We start from the raw sequence: 15,168 nt of genomic DNA, 5'->3' as shown, positions 1-15,168 counted from the left end.
CTTCGTTAAGGAGTATGTAAGTTTGGGCAACATGCACATCCTCATCAGACATCATTCTATTCGTGAATCTTCTTTTATGACACCCAAGATATGAAAATATATCTAACATGTCGTTGTTAGCATCCGCTTGCTCATCTCCCCTTCCATCATCCTTTCTAGGCAACTTTCTGTTATGTGTGGGGACATTAGTCTAGAAATAATGAGAGCAAAATATAGATGCTTCACGTAGCAAGTACGCGTTAACAACGGACCCTTCCAATCGAGCTTTATTTTTCACATCTTTTTTCAACTGATTTAGATACCTATATTGGAGATTATTTAAATCGGATTACAAAAATAGCAACATACATTATGATGTACCATACAAACCTTTCAAATGGATACATCCATCGATATTGGACAGGACCGACTATCTTCACTTCATATGGAAAATGTACTGGTAAATGTTCCATGGAATTAAACATACCAGGGACAAATATGGTCTCTAGTTTACATAGTATTATTGGGATCTCGGTGTCAATCCTTTCCATGTCTTTTGTTGTGATTGATGTTGTTGTTAATGTTTTGAAGAAAATACTCAACTCTGTTAATGCTTCCCACACTTGTTTTGGTAACATCTCACAAAATGCAATTGACATCAGTCTTTGCATAAAAACATAACAATCGTGGCTTTTCATCCCGAACACTCTACACCCTGTTAAATCAACACACCTCCCCAAATTAGAAACATAACCATCGGGGAAACACAAGTTCTCCACCTATTGGCATATGACTTTCTTTTGATTCTTGTCCAGAGTGTAGTATGCTCTTTCATTATCTTCGAATCCTTTTCTCTTCCTATAATAGAGCTTCAGATCTCTTCTGGCTGCTACATTGTCCTTCGTCTTCCCTTTGACATCCATTACAGTGTATAAAAAGTGTTCAAATACATTTTTCACAATATGCATAACATCAAAATTATGTCTAATTAGGTTTGCTTTCCAATATGGTAAATCCCCAAATATGCTTTTCTTTTTCCAACCATGATCGCCACATCTTTTGTTTACATCATCAACATTTAGTTCAATCACTTTTACCAAACCTAATTGTTCAATCTCCCTTAAAGTTTGTTCACCATTCTTACTTGGAGGAGGACCTTCTATTACTTCACGATTCTTCTTGAACTTATTTTTATCCTTTCTATATGGGTGATTTACCTGTAGAAATATTCTATGGCAGTCAAACCATGACATCTTATTACCATCTTTAGTCTGAAAGCTTGTGTATGTTTCCCACAATAAGGACATGCTAGCTTACCTATTGTAGACCATCCGAACAACATTGCATATGCTGGAAAATCGCTTATTGTCCACATCAAAGCTGCTATTAGATGGAAATTTTGTTTTAAAGATATATCATATGCTACTACACCTTCTTCCCATAATTGCTCCAACTCTGCAACAACTGGTTGCAAAAATACATCTATTTTATGCTTAGGGTTTGACGGTCCTAGCACAAGTGCGGTCAAACACATGTAAGGCTCTTTCAAGCATATAGAAGTTGGCAAGTTATAAGGTGTTATAATAATAGGCCAAGATGAATATTGTTTTCTAAATGCTCCATGTGGTGCAAACCCATCTGTATTTAGGCCTAATCTTACATTACGTACTTCTGCTGCAAATGAAGGATGACTTTTGTCAAAGTGCTTCCAAGCTTCTGAATCGGATGGATGACACATTACTCCAGCATCATGTCCATGATTCTCGGAGTACCATCGCATGGAAGTCGTTATGGCTTGTGAAGCATATAGTCTCTTCAACCTTGGAGTCAAAGGAAAGTAATGCATTTTCTTGAATGATATGCGAGAACATCTGGCCAAATGACCGTTTGTACCTATCTGCATTACATAATTTGCACCGATAATGATCTTTATCTTGCCTCCAATATATCATACATCCAGACCTGCAGTAGTCAATCATCTCCATAGGCAAACCTAGTGCTTGTATAAACTTTTTGCTCTCGTATAAACTACCTACCATATTATTCTCCTCCGGTAACACATCATTTATCAACTGGCAGATAGCGTCATAACTTTGTTCAGGTATGCGATACTCTAATTTTATTTTCAATAGTCTAGCTACAACAGACAGTTGTGTCACTTTTTTACATCCAGGCCACAATTCTTTATCGGCTGCATCTAGCATATCAAAGAATTTTTTATCTAGTGCATTTGGATCCTCTTCAGGATCACTATTATTTAAATTAGGAGCCATTGCATCTATGACCATTTTTTTATAAGAACATGCACATTCACTAAAATTTGTGTCTGAATCATCCACCCATAAAAATGTATTGTCATCATCAATTGATGTTTTTCCATGTTTATCCCAACACCAATATTCCTTAACAAAACCAAACTTGTACAAATGATGCTTAACAGTATCAACTTCTGTATATGGTATGTTACAAAATTTTATGCATGGGCATTTGATTTTATCTTCATCCATGAACCTATGTTGACTGGTAGCAAAATCTATAAATTTTTTCACTCCTTGTACGAAAACAACCGATATACAACTACTACTATCTTTTCATTCATACATCCATTTTCTACATGGATTGTTCATTGTCTTAAATCTGTAAAGTATAAATTTAAATAACACAATATTAATTGTATGTTCATTAATGTTGATTTGAATTCATATATGACATTTGAAGTGAATATATAGTTATCATACAAACATCGCAAAGGTACCTTAAGAACGAGTCGTTCCACAAAGCTAATGACCGAATGCTGAACAAATCTTCAAAGTTTTCTAATTTAAATGGTTGAATAACTTTTATTATTGGATAAAGGAATAGAATATTAGTAGAATGCTTTAATTGAGATCGACACTTGTAGAAAACATATTCAAACAAAGTGTATATCGATTAGGGTACCTTCGACAACCCTTGATTTCAATGTGTTGGATGGATACTAGGTCGTATTATTGGGTCAATATTATTCAATACCAGGTTAAAATCCATGTAGTATACGAGTAATTATAAATTTAAATAACATTCATAATAAATATAGATATAGATCTACTTAAAATATAAAATCTATATATATAAATTTTTTTCCTTAATAACGACTTGATTAAACACTTTTTTTTTATTTTCATAGCAAAAATGGGCCTTCACTTTAGAGATTGCAAATAGACCAAAGGGCCCTTAAAATCTATCCAACTAGGTCACAATAAAATTTTGGTTAGTAAAATGAAAAAGACAAAAATAACATACATATCAAAAGTAACATATATATATATATATATATATATATATATATATATATATATATATATATATATAAAGTTATAAATATATATTCCCATTACACCAAAATAAACATACAATATGCATCACTAATTGTGTGAATCAAACAACAATCATATATATATATATATATATATATATATATACACACACACACACACTCCAAACTAATGTCAAACATCATAGCAAACTTAACAAAACATGCATCCCACAAACATATTTCACAATTCAACAACCAACTGTACTGATACATAAAAGCTGTTTCATAACTGCTCATAGAAGGATGCTTTGCACAACTTCTATGTAAGCCATGGAGTTTTATCTGCTTTGATCTCTTTACTAAGTGATTTTGAACCTTGTTACACGTACGCCTTAGATTCCAACTTCTTCTAGTATTAACGTAGGCATTATTTAACATGACTCAGAGCTTCTTGCTTCCTTTCAATGCCTTCGGCCATCAACATCATTCCCAGAACGAAGATTGCATCCAATTGCCCCCGATCGGCTGCATCTTGAAGCAATTGTTTCCCTGCTATTTCTTCCCTTATCATAAAATACTTTGCCTGACATACAATAAGTAATCATACAATTTTAAAAAATACAAATATAGAAAACTAATTGAATTAGCAATTATCCGATTGCTTAAAAAAAGAGTACAATTCCATCGTTGAAGAGTATGTGTGGGTTATTCAACTTTCTGCATTTGCTTATGACTTCATATTGTCGAATACTTAATGGACGAAACCTTAATCGATTTGTATCTATGATTTTATATATTGCGTCTGATGTTACAGAATCTGTAAATAGTTTGAAACTCTAATTCACAAATCAACAAAAGTAATCTATTAAACACTAAATTAAATATGTATATAAGTATAATATGAGTAATGCACATCATACGTACACTAAATGGCACATAAAAGCATGGATTGGTGAAGTTCCTCCAACCGTAGTTACTATTTTTTCGATAAGTGTGACAACCCATATGTCATCCATGGACACCATAAGCCATTACCTTGTTGAGCAATGGCCCATATGTCATCCATGGACACCGTAAGCCACTACCATGTTGACCAATGGCCTATATGTCATCCATGGACAGCATAACCATTACCATGTTGACCAATGACCCATATGTCATCCGTGGACACCATAAGCCGCTGCTATGTTGACCAATGGCCCATATGTCATCCATGTACACCATAAGCCATTACCATGTTGACCAATGGCCCATATGTCATCCATGGACACCATAAGCCATTACCATGTTGACCAATGGCCCATATGTCATCCATATACACCATAAGCCACTACCATGTTTACCAATGACCTATATGTCATCCATGGACACCATAAGCCATTACCATGCTGACCAATGGCCTATATGTCATCCATGGACACCGTAAGCCATTACCATGTTGACCAATGGCCCATATGTCATCAATATACACCATAAGCCACTACCATGTTGACCAATGACCCATATGTCAACCATGACCACCATAAGCCACTACCATGTTGACCAATCATCCATATGTCATCCATGGATACCATAAGCCACTACCATGTTGACCAATGACCCATATTTCATCTATAAGCACCATAAGCCATTACCATGTTGACCAATGACCCATATGTCATCCATGGGTATACCATGGACACCATAAGCCACTACCATATATATTGACATGACCCATATGTCTTTTGTATATAAAATTTGGTTTAAACATAAAAGCATAAAGATGTATAGTTTATTAATGTTTAGTCCTCGTATATAATTTTAAATTAAAATTATACTCTAAACACATCGTTAGTCTATGTTCTTTCTTGACGTTATTTATATGTATATACCTTATCTATCAATCTGTAACTACTTTAATAAATTTGAATTACTAAATATTTAGCGGTAATTACACAGTTCGAATTTTTTATTAGCCGATGTTCAAAATATTTCACAATTCCTTTCCCTCAAACCTACACACATTTATGTTGCATATTAGGGTAAGTTTACTGATTAGAAATAGGGTTTAAATTTTTTGTGATCATCATCTCCGGCGGCTAATTGATCGAAATCTTTGTTCATTATACGTTTGTGCACTGAATTTGGCGATATAGTTTGTCACTCATCTAAAATTTATTTTTATTTAGTTTACTGTTATCGTGATGATCGATCGTTTTTTGTTCTCTGATCATCTTCATGTATATTATCATCTTAAATTACAAGTAAATTGGTTTTGATTGTATTCAATACTTTGAATGCAAAATCATGCCTTCATATATAATTTATTTTTATTGTTTGTGTCTCTCTTGTCATCAGTAGTTTATCATATTTAATACATTGGTATTGACTATAGTTTTTTGTTAATTTTTAAGCCAGAAAGATGTCGACCTCGAAAGCAAAAGGAGCATCCGGTGTGAAGCCAACTAAATTCATTGCATCACAAGTTATGAAACGCAACAGGATTTCAGCTGCAAAATTCGTAATTAAACAGACAGTTACAAGATGAAGAAATCGACTTCCCAATACCAACAACCACATCCAAAGCACCTATAACATCTACCAACAAAACCCTTAAACCTATATCATTAACATCACCCATGACTACCACTTCTTCGGCATCACTTATAACATCCAAACCCTCCTTAGAAAAAAACATCTTAAACTTCAGAAACTGGAACAATACAATCCTCAACACTTACATCAATAACCAAAACTTCATCACCTACATCATCTAAACCATCCTCAACACCGACACCCACTACCACATCATCAACACCTATATCTACTATCATAATCTCAAAACCTGCATCTACACTACCATCCTCCACAACTACAGTAACTACCACACCCTCCTTAAGTAAAGGAACTACCACATCCTCAACATATACATCTATCCCAACACCTACCCCATAATATACCCCATCAACAACACCTATCCCAGAATCTACCCCATCACCAACATAACCAACCATGAATGGATCTGTAGTGTAAAGTGTAGAAGGTGAAAACAATTCCTCTAAAGATTGTGGACCAGATGGACGTTTAACTGTTCATGTTTGAAAAAAAACGTGAGTTACCACTCAAATCTTAATTACAAATTTTTCTATGTATAAACTTTTGGTTTACACGTACATATCAATTCATAACATAACACATCAGATGATTACTTGCAGGCTAATGCCACCAGGCCTTTGTGCACACTTTATTAGTCAGTCCTTTAAACAAAGAGTAGATCTAGAAGAGTATGCTTGGGCAAAAGTAAGTAAAGAAATGCACGAATTATATTGGGAGGAGTTTCAGGTAATTAACTATATGTGATAAATTGTTGTTTGGTAAACATTTACACTTAAACTTATATTTATATTGTTAATGTGTAGAAAATTTTTTGTTGGGATGAAACAATAGACTCGGTGGTGAGGCAAGCTTAGGCAAGGAAAGCAGCAGAAAGTTATGGTCAATATCTCTTCAACATGAGGAACCCAAAAGAAACAAACATGGCTTTAAACCAGCTCATATTCTATAGGAAGTATGGAACTCCTGGAAATTAAAATGGAGTATAGAAGAATACAAGCTAAAATCTGAGCAGAACAAGAAAAACAGGTGTAACGGTGTGGCTAATGGAGTAGCAGAACCTACACATAATGCTGGACCCGCAAGTCATTTGAAGATAGCTTCTGATTTGGTAATTTTTTAAATGGTACATCGTATCAATGTTTGTATATGTTTATCTGTATATTTGACATTTTATATGGTATTTATGCAGAAGAGGAAATTAGGACATGAGCCACCCCATAGTGAATTGTTCGTGTATACACATACAAAGAATCACGATGGAGTCACTTTCACAAATGAAAAAGATAGAGAAATACATGTAATATTCATTTCAGTTTAAACTTTTATATTGTAGCTACTCCATAATATCATTCCTAAATTTGATATCTTTTAACTTATAATATTTTTCTTTTGTAGGCGGCCTATACAGAAAAACGGGAAGAGTTGGAAACTGAAGGTGTTGAATTTGAGGAGGACAAACTATTTTATGCTTTTGTTGGTGGTCATGATAAAAAAAGAAGACTTTATAGATTAGACTCTTTTGCAAAGGCGGTTCCCAATAAGAATGGTAAAACGGATGTATCTTACATTTCGGAAAAAAAATGATGAAATAGAAGAAATGAGGGAGCTTGTTGCTAAACAAAAACAGCAAAACGAAGAGCTTAAAGAAATGATGAACACCCAACAAGAGGAAAACAAAGCAAGGGTCGGGCATCTTGAAAAACAACTTCAAATGACAGTGAATCTTATTAATGATTTTACAAAACAACAAGAGTAGTAGGTTAATATATGTTTATTGCAGTTTATGTATTTTAGAGTAGCAACTTTCTTTTTTCCATGTAATAAATAATTATTTTATTATTTTATGATATGATGGTTATGATTTTTTTGTTTTTTTTGTTTTTCATATATTACTTCAAAATTATTTGGATATAATTTATAAATCAATTATCCATTGGTCCATATGGAATCTGATATATAATATACAACACTAAAATTGCTAGGGATTCATAACCACAAAATTTGCTAGGAAGTAATCAAATGAAATTTGCTAAAGATTCATGACCACGAAATTTGCTAGGAAATCATCAAACAGAATTTGCTAGGGATTCAGCACGACGAAATTTGCTATAGAATCAACAACACAAAATTTACTAGGGAATGACCATCATGGAATTTACTAGGGAATGACCACCACGGAATTTACTAGGTTATCACCACCATAAAATTTGCTATGGATTCATCACCATGGAATTTGCTAGGGAATGACCACCATGGAATTCGCTAGGGAATCACCCACACATAATTTGCTAGGGAATCACCACCACATAATTTATTAGGGAATCACCACAACAGAATTTTCTAGGGAATCACCACCACATAATTTGTGATGGAATAACTACCACGGATTGTGCGATGGAATCCTACTACGGAATACACGACGGAATACCACCTACCACGAATTTCATTCCGTTGTCATATTTGTGATGAAATTATCTTTTCCGTTGCAAACCCTCGCTACGACGTTTTTAGGGATGGAAATAGGTCGTTGCAAATTCCGTCGCTATTCATCTTTTGCAACAGAAATTCAGCTTTTCGCAACGGATTCCTTCCGTAGCAAAAACACATTTTTCTTGTAGTGAACTCTCTAAAGGACATTCTTACTCCATAAACATTCTAAAATCGATGATTTTTAGACATGCATGTCCAATGCTTGTCTTGATCTGATATTATGTCAAAATGATGAAGACATGGAATCACAATAATATGAATGTCTTCAAAACTTAGCCAAACTCCGGATCCAACAAACACAACCCTCAAGGGACCTCAAGGAACCATAAATTTGCCAACTTTATAGAATCCTTCCATCTAAACTTCCACAACATGAAAAAAGGGGGGCGTAGCCTACATCTAGAAGCTAACAAAATAAAGATTTGATCTTGAACACTTACAATGGTCAAGAAATGGCTCCAATACAAACTCCAAGCTTGCCAAGAGATTCTTTAAACCACAAGGCCTTCTTTTTTCTTCCAAGAGCACCAAAACACCAAGAATAAGCTCACACATGAAGAGGAGGATATTAAGGTTTGCTTCAAGCTTCTAAAGGGTGATGAAGGGTGGAAATGGAACCCTAAATCCGAGATTAAATGATTAAATACAGAGAAAACCCTAAAAAGATCATGGTCTTGGGCTTCAGACCTTGTCATGTCATGACCATACTCATGTCACGTCGTGACATGCTTCCGAATATGCGTTCTTATCTTTGACACGTTACGTCATGACCTCCCTATGGTCACGTCGTGACACATGATTTTTCTCAAAAACCATGTATTTGATTTCTTTATGCCCTACACTAATCCAATCTAAAAAGCGGGTGTTACAAGATTCCCTTGGTAAAATTAGTGGTTCGTAAAATTTTGGAAAGTTTTAAAAATGAGTTATGTCGGTATTTGCATAAACAACTATGTCGGAAATATGCCTTTGTTGACTGACAGAAAAATAAGTCGGCAAAGTCTCATAAACCTCGTTATATAATTTTACCCACTGTTTTTCTAGGAGGATGAGGAATATGGGTAGGTTGGTGGCTTGGGCCATTTCTTATGTAGTAACAATTGAAAAATTAAATATCATTTTTTTTTATTTATCCTTCTACTCATATAAGATTATGATATGCAAATATAATTAATTTTATTTTTTTAATTTCTTCTTTTGAATTTGAAATATGTATTAATCTAATGAATAGGTAGATAAATATGAATAAAATGTAAGAAGATATGTTATTTCTCATAATAAAATTAAAGAATGATATAAAACCATAATAATCGTTTTATTTTGGACAGAGGCTACAAATATAATAAACTTTTGCTAGAAGGATGTTTTTAACAAAAGAAATGAAATTAATCCATAAAAACCAATATGGTGTAAGCTTAAGGACTATTTTTACAAATTTCTCTAAATTGTATGGTATAGTTAGAAAAACCCTACAAGAAAGCATAGCTACTTTTGATACGATAAAAATGTTGGGTGTTCTTTCTTTAATCATTTTCTTACTAGGGGTTATAATGAATAAATAGGATGAAGACTTGATTTTCTAGAAGTCTATTTTGGATGTATTTATATCGGTGTGCATTGACCCCCAGGCCGTTGTAGAAAGGGAGAACATATATGCATATTTGTAAAATGATGAACAAGAACAAACCATGAAAGTCGTCATCATCATCATCATCAATAGAGCTAAAGGGTTATCTCATCACATATATATACCCAAGCTTCCCCTTTCCTAGGGCTGGTTTTATGGCACCGCCTTTCTGACAGTTGCTGTTCTGTTTTCTCGACCATCGCCACTGCCCATCGCCAAAACCACCATTTTTAATCAAGCTTTCTCTCTCTAGAACTTTTTTTTCCGTACTTTTGCTTGGCATAAAAGTGAAGCTTATAAATTTGCTTTTTGTTCTTGTTCAATTCGCACATGTTTTTCATCAGAAAGATAAGTTCTTTTTAGATCTCGATGAGTTATTTTGTGGTTGCAAAAGGAAGAACTTCATAAAGATCGAGACAAGATAGACTTTTTAATACTCTTTTTTTTTTTTTTTTTTAAGTTTCACCATAATCATCACATCTTCATCATTATCACGTATGAACTGAAATGGCTGAAGAAGAGAAGATCATCAGAGTGAGTAATACTATGGTCGACGACTCTACAGATAATTACAATTGTTACTCTGATGATGATCATCATCATCATGTGAATTCATGTAGTAACCGTAATGCTACAACTACCTTTGAAACAAGCCCTTTAGAGATCTTCAACTACGAGTCACACAACTCGGTGAGTCACAACTCACCGATGTTCTGGAAAGACCCTTCTTCTCCTCCTTCTTCCAAACCGATCACTGATTCAGATTTCTATCATTTTGATGAGTCGTCTCTGCAAAGATGTGTGTTTCCTTGTGCACCGAATGAAAGGCCAAGTCAAGGTCTCTCTCTTTCTCTCTCTTCAGCTAACCCTCCCACCATAGGAATACAACCATTTGAGCTTGTAAGACCACAAGAACATCATTATGAACATCATCACCACCAGGGGTATTTTGGAAAATCCATGAGTATGGATCATGACCAACATCATCAAGACATGATGACTCAAGATGGGTTTTTGGGAAGACCTGGAAACATGATTAACAGTAGTGGCGGCGATGGTGATATTGATGGTGGTGGTGGCGGCGGTTCTCACTATAACCACTATCAAAGTGCACAGTACAACTTAAGAGCTTCGAGATACTTGGTTGCAGCACAAGAGCTTCTCAACGAGTTCTGTAATCTTGGATCAAAGCAAAGCGATCATTCACCAAAAGCGAAGGGTGTAGACACAACATCAAATCAGTGGCAAGATACACATGATAACTTGAATAATGCTAGTTCTTCAAAAACCAAATCTTTATCTTCTATTGAACTTATGGAATTGCAAAAAAGAAAAACGAAGCTTCTCCAAATGCTAGAAGAGGTATAATTTCTTCCGATTTTTATTTTTTTCAAATTTACTGTTACATATTTAGATTATAAATTTCATGCTTTAAATATACTTCGAAATTGTTTCGATTATATTGTTGTAAAGTATCTTTCTTTCTTATTTTCTTTTCTTTTTCAAAAATTAAAGATTCCCTTTTTTAGTTGAAGAATTTGATGTCTTTTAATAAAAGAAATTGATCTTGAACCATTTAAGTGACTGAGAACCTTCCCACAAATGTTCATATGATGACAAGTTGGATGCTTCATTTAATTCAAGAAACCTCCATTCTTGTTCACTGATTTTATATATTAATTATTCCTCACCTTGTTTATTTTTAATATTAATTAATGAAAAATATCTGATCTTTATTTTGTTTTTATTCATTAAATTAGGTTGATAGAAGATACAAGCATTACTGTGATCAAATGAAAGCCGTTGTATCATCATTTGAAGCAGTGGCTGGTAATGGTGCTGCAAAGGTTTACTCATCCTTGGCTTCAAAGGCAATGTCAAGGCATTTTAGGTGTTTGAGAGATGGGATTGTGAGTCAGATCAAGACGATGAAGATGGCAATGGGAGAAAAAGACGTTTCTGCCCCTGGGTCGAGTAGAGGTGAGACTCCAAGACTTAGGGTTCTTGATCAAACCCTAAGGCAACAAAGAGCTTTTCAACAAATGACCATGATGGATAGCCATCCGTGGAGGCCTCAACGAGGATTGCCTGAGCGATCTGTTTCTGTTCTTCGTGCGTGGCTATTTGAGCATTTTCTTCATCCGTAAGCAATTACTATAAATTAATCCTTCAAAATACCTATTTTCATGTAGCACAATTCGTTTATTATTATTATTATTTTTTTTATAGAAATCGTACGAAAGTGCTAAAGAAATATGATTTTGCCCTCAATCATAAGTTTTGGAAAGACAATTTGGTATTTTTGTTGTTTTCATCTACCTCATTTTGATTCCAATATTTATTTTGTCATATATATTATCTCTCCCCACCATAAATTATTTAATTTTATCTTTTCTTTTGGGACCTTCCTATTATATTTTTTTGTGGATTTGATTCCTATTACAACTTTCGTATAGGTCCCATGAATTCATGTACTCATATGCATCTTCATCAACCCTCATGATCCACACAATCTTTTTATGTTATTTTTCGAGTATTCCGGTGAAAAATAAAACAATATATAGTAATTAAGGGTATTTATATTAAATTAAACTCTATAAATTTGAATATATTATCATATACGTATTATATTTTTTATACAAAACTTTTATTTAATTTTTACAGTATGTTCGAGCTCTAAAAAATTCAAAAAGTTAAACTAAAAAAAATAGTTTTTTTTGAACTTTCATTCCACTGAATGTCAACAAATGTCAACTTCGTAGCTCTTATGGTTTTGTTTAGCATTCGGAATTCCACATAGTTCCATCTCATTCAACCATGCATCGGGGATGCTTTCGCTTCAATATGTTAAATTTCTTGCAATACCTTTCTATATAATTCTAATTTCATGTAAACATTTCAGGTATCCTAATGATGTAGATAAACACATTCTTGCACGACAAACCGGTCTCTCTAGAAGTCAGGTATGTCCACATATATATCGATTTCTTATTATTATATATACAACTATAATTGACAATAATTAATGTTATATATTTTAAACTTTTCATTGGATAAAACCTGTAGTCTAAATGATAATCATTGATGGCAATACTACACTAATAAGTGTAATATTATTTAATTATATATCAAACATAAAGCGTAATGCATGCATATATGGTAGCACCACAAACTAGCTAGAACCAGCTAAAGCCTTTGCTCATAACTTTTAATTTTTCATGTGTAGGTATCAAATTGGTTTATTAATGCACGAGTGAGGCTGTGGAAGCCCATGGTAGAGGAGATGTACATGGAAGAAACAAGAACAAATCAAGAAACCATTGAAGGAACCTCAGATGGGTTTAATCAAAACCCACAAACGGACCAAAAACCGACTGCTGATGAGCTTGTTAGAATAGATTCCGAGTGTCTTTCTTCCATCATCAACCACCCTGAAAAGATGGATCACCAACGACCAAAAACCATAGATCATGAGTTTCACCACTCTTTTCCTAGGGTGACAAATTCATTTGGTGCGGTGGAGCTTGACTTTTCGTCCTACAACAGTCATCAGAACATTGGTGGAGGTGGTGGTGGCAGTGGTGGAGGGGTTTCTTTGACTTTAGGGTTGCAACAACATGATGGTACTGATGCCGGAGGTGATGGTGATCGTGGTGGTGGTGGTGGTGGTGGTGGTGCTGGAGTGAGTTTAGCTTTCTCACCTACTTCTCAAGGTTCTCTATTTTACCATCGTGATCATATTGAAGATTGTCAAACAGAAGTTCAGTATTCTTCTCTTTTGGAAGGTGATCAAGGACAGCATTTGCCTTACAGGAATTTGATGGGAGCACAACTTCTTCATGATTTGGCTGGTTAAGATTTGAGAACATTATTTATTAAAATAGTTCTAGTCATATATAAATATTTAAATTGAAAAGAAAACACGGGGTTTATAATTTTCAATTCTAGGCTCCTTCTAGCTTTATTATAAGGATATTTCAATTAGCTTTAGATTTACAGTCAAATTTAGAATTCTTCAATGGCTAGTATCGCTTCTGAAGCTTTTCGTCTTGGTTCAATATCATGGGCATTTTAGTCATTTTACTTTAGTATATGTTAGAATGGAAAACTCATTCATGGGAAATCTTCCGTTGATTTATTGCATGAGTATTAACTTCCTTCTTCTCTGGGCATCATGATATTCTTTTTTATGACACACCTACCTTTTTTATTTAATAAATTTTGAGCAACATTTGTTTCAATTTCACAAGGAATGACATGAATTAATAGAATGAGAAATTAAATATCATATATATTTTTCCAACATATTAATAAATAGAATCAGATATTTTTTTTTTTGCTTTCCTTTTTTCTTGTTTTGTTCGCAAGACTTAAACACGGGTCAAATCATATGAAAGCACAAGCTAACTGATCAAGGCTTTTATGGTTGTAGTTTACATCAAAGGAGTTCCAATTTCTTAGGTGCATATGTGTACAATTAATATAAAACAAAATTCGATTTTTTGGATTTATTTAGTTTATTAAATTGAGCAAGAAAAATCTGTTAGGGATTCAATTTTCAAACCTTAGGACTGGACATTTTGTATTGCATTTCATATTACATTGTCGTCATTAGTTTATCATCGTGGTCCCTATTAGTGATCGTTTTTTCCATATAAAAGACAACCGATATTTTTCTCATTTAATGTGTTTTCTTGTTCGCTTTTCATTCATCAAATGAAGGAAAACGTGCATTTATTAATCGTTTTTTTAGATATAAAATTTAAAGCAAGCGTGCATGGAAATATTATAGACAAATTCCTAGCTAGATATGACATTCCTATATCTCGTCTTTTCAAGTAAATACGTGAACACGACCCATAAACAGAAATGGGGACGGACAATACGTCATCGATTGGAAAGCAGAGTGTTTTCGATCTCCAATAAACGTAACAAGAACACCCCAGTTCTCATATGATATAATACGCATATACCATTTTGGTAGACATATATTTGCATGATAACGAACTTAAAACTTTTTACCATAAAACAATAACAATATCCAATTGCCTAATATATATATATATATATATATATATATATATATATATATATATATATATATATATATATATATATATATATATATATATATATATATATATATATATATATATATATATAGCAAGGATCATTTGAGAAC

General features: G+C 33.7%; 2 protein-coding genes across 2 annotated transcripts; one reads left to right on the top strand and one right to left on the bottom strand.

Moving 5' to 3' along the window:
* Positions 1 to 758: 758 nt before the first annotated feature.
* Positions 759 to 2,486, bottom strand: LOC145059489 (uncharacterized). The gene is made up of 3 exons (XM_079007337.1): positions 2,016 to 2,486; positions 1,241 to 1,876; positions 759 to 1,196 (listed from the first exon to the last, which is right to left on the bottom strand). The coding sequence occupies exons 1-3, from the start codon at positions 2,484 to 2,486 to the stop codon at positions 759 to 761; spliced, it is 1,545 nt and encodes a 514-aa protein (XP_078863463.1).
* A 7,406-nt stretch (positions 2,487 to 9,892) lies between these two features.
* Positions 9,893 to 14,044, top strand: BEL1 (POX (plant homeobox) family protein). Its single transcript, XM_079005684.1, has 4 exons — positions 9,893 to 11,348; positions 11,747 to 12,129; positions 12,889 to 12,949; positions 13,213 to 14,044. The coding sequence occupies exons 1-4, from the start codon at positions 10,494 to 10,496 to the stop codon at positions 13,840 to 13,842; spliced, it is 1,929 nt and encodes a 642-aa protein (XP_078861810.1). The 5' UTR covers positions 9,893 to 10,493; the 3' UTR covers positions 13,843 to 14,044.
* The last annotated feature ends 1,124 nt before the right edge of the window (positions 14,045 to 15,168 follow it).

This window comes from Lactuca serriola, chromosome 6, assembly GCF_051521515.1.
Source record: "Lactuca serriola cultivar US96UC23 chromosome 6, Lser_US96UC23_V15, whole genome shotgun sequence".
Lineage (NCBI taxonomy): Eukaryota > Viridiplantae > Streptophyta > Magnoliopsida > Asterales > Asteraceae > Lactuca > Lactuca serriola.
The sequence above is the reverse complement of the archived record's forward strand: the minus strand, read 5'-3'. Positions and strand labels throughout refer to the sequence as shown.

Coding starts and splice junctions, on each gene's coding strand:
- BEL1 (XM_079005684.1), top strand. CDS start 10,494: ATGGCTGAAGAAGAGAAGATCATCAGAGTGAGTAATACTATGGTCGAC. Junction 11,349..11,746: donor TTCTCCAAATGCTAGAAGAG/GTATAATTTCTT, acceptor TCATTAAATTAG/GTTGATAGAAGATACAAGCA. Junction 12,130..12,888: donor TTTGAGCATTTTCTTCATCC/GTAAGCAATTAC, acceptor TAAACATTTCAG/GTATCCTAATGATGTAGATA.
- LOC145059489 (XM_079007337.1), bottom strand. CDS start 2,486: ATGGATGAAGATAAAATCAAATGCCCATGCATAAAATTTTGTAACATA. Junction 1,877..2,015: donor TACCGGAGGAGAATAATATG/GTAGGTAGTTTA, acceptor TATGTAATGCAG/ATAGGTACAAACGGTCATTT. Junction 1,197..1,240: donor AAGCTTTCAGACTAAAGATG/GTAATAAGATGT, acceptor ATATTTCTACAG/GTAAATCACCCATATAGAAA.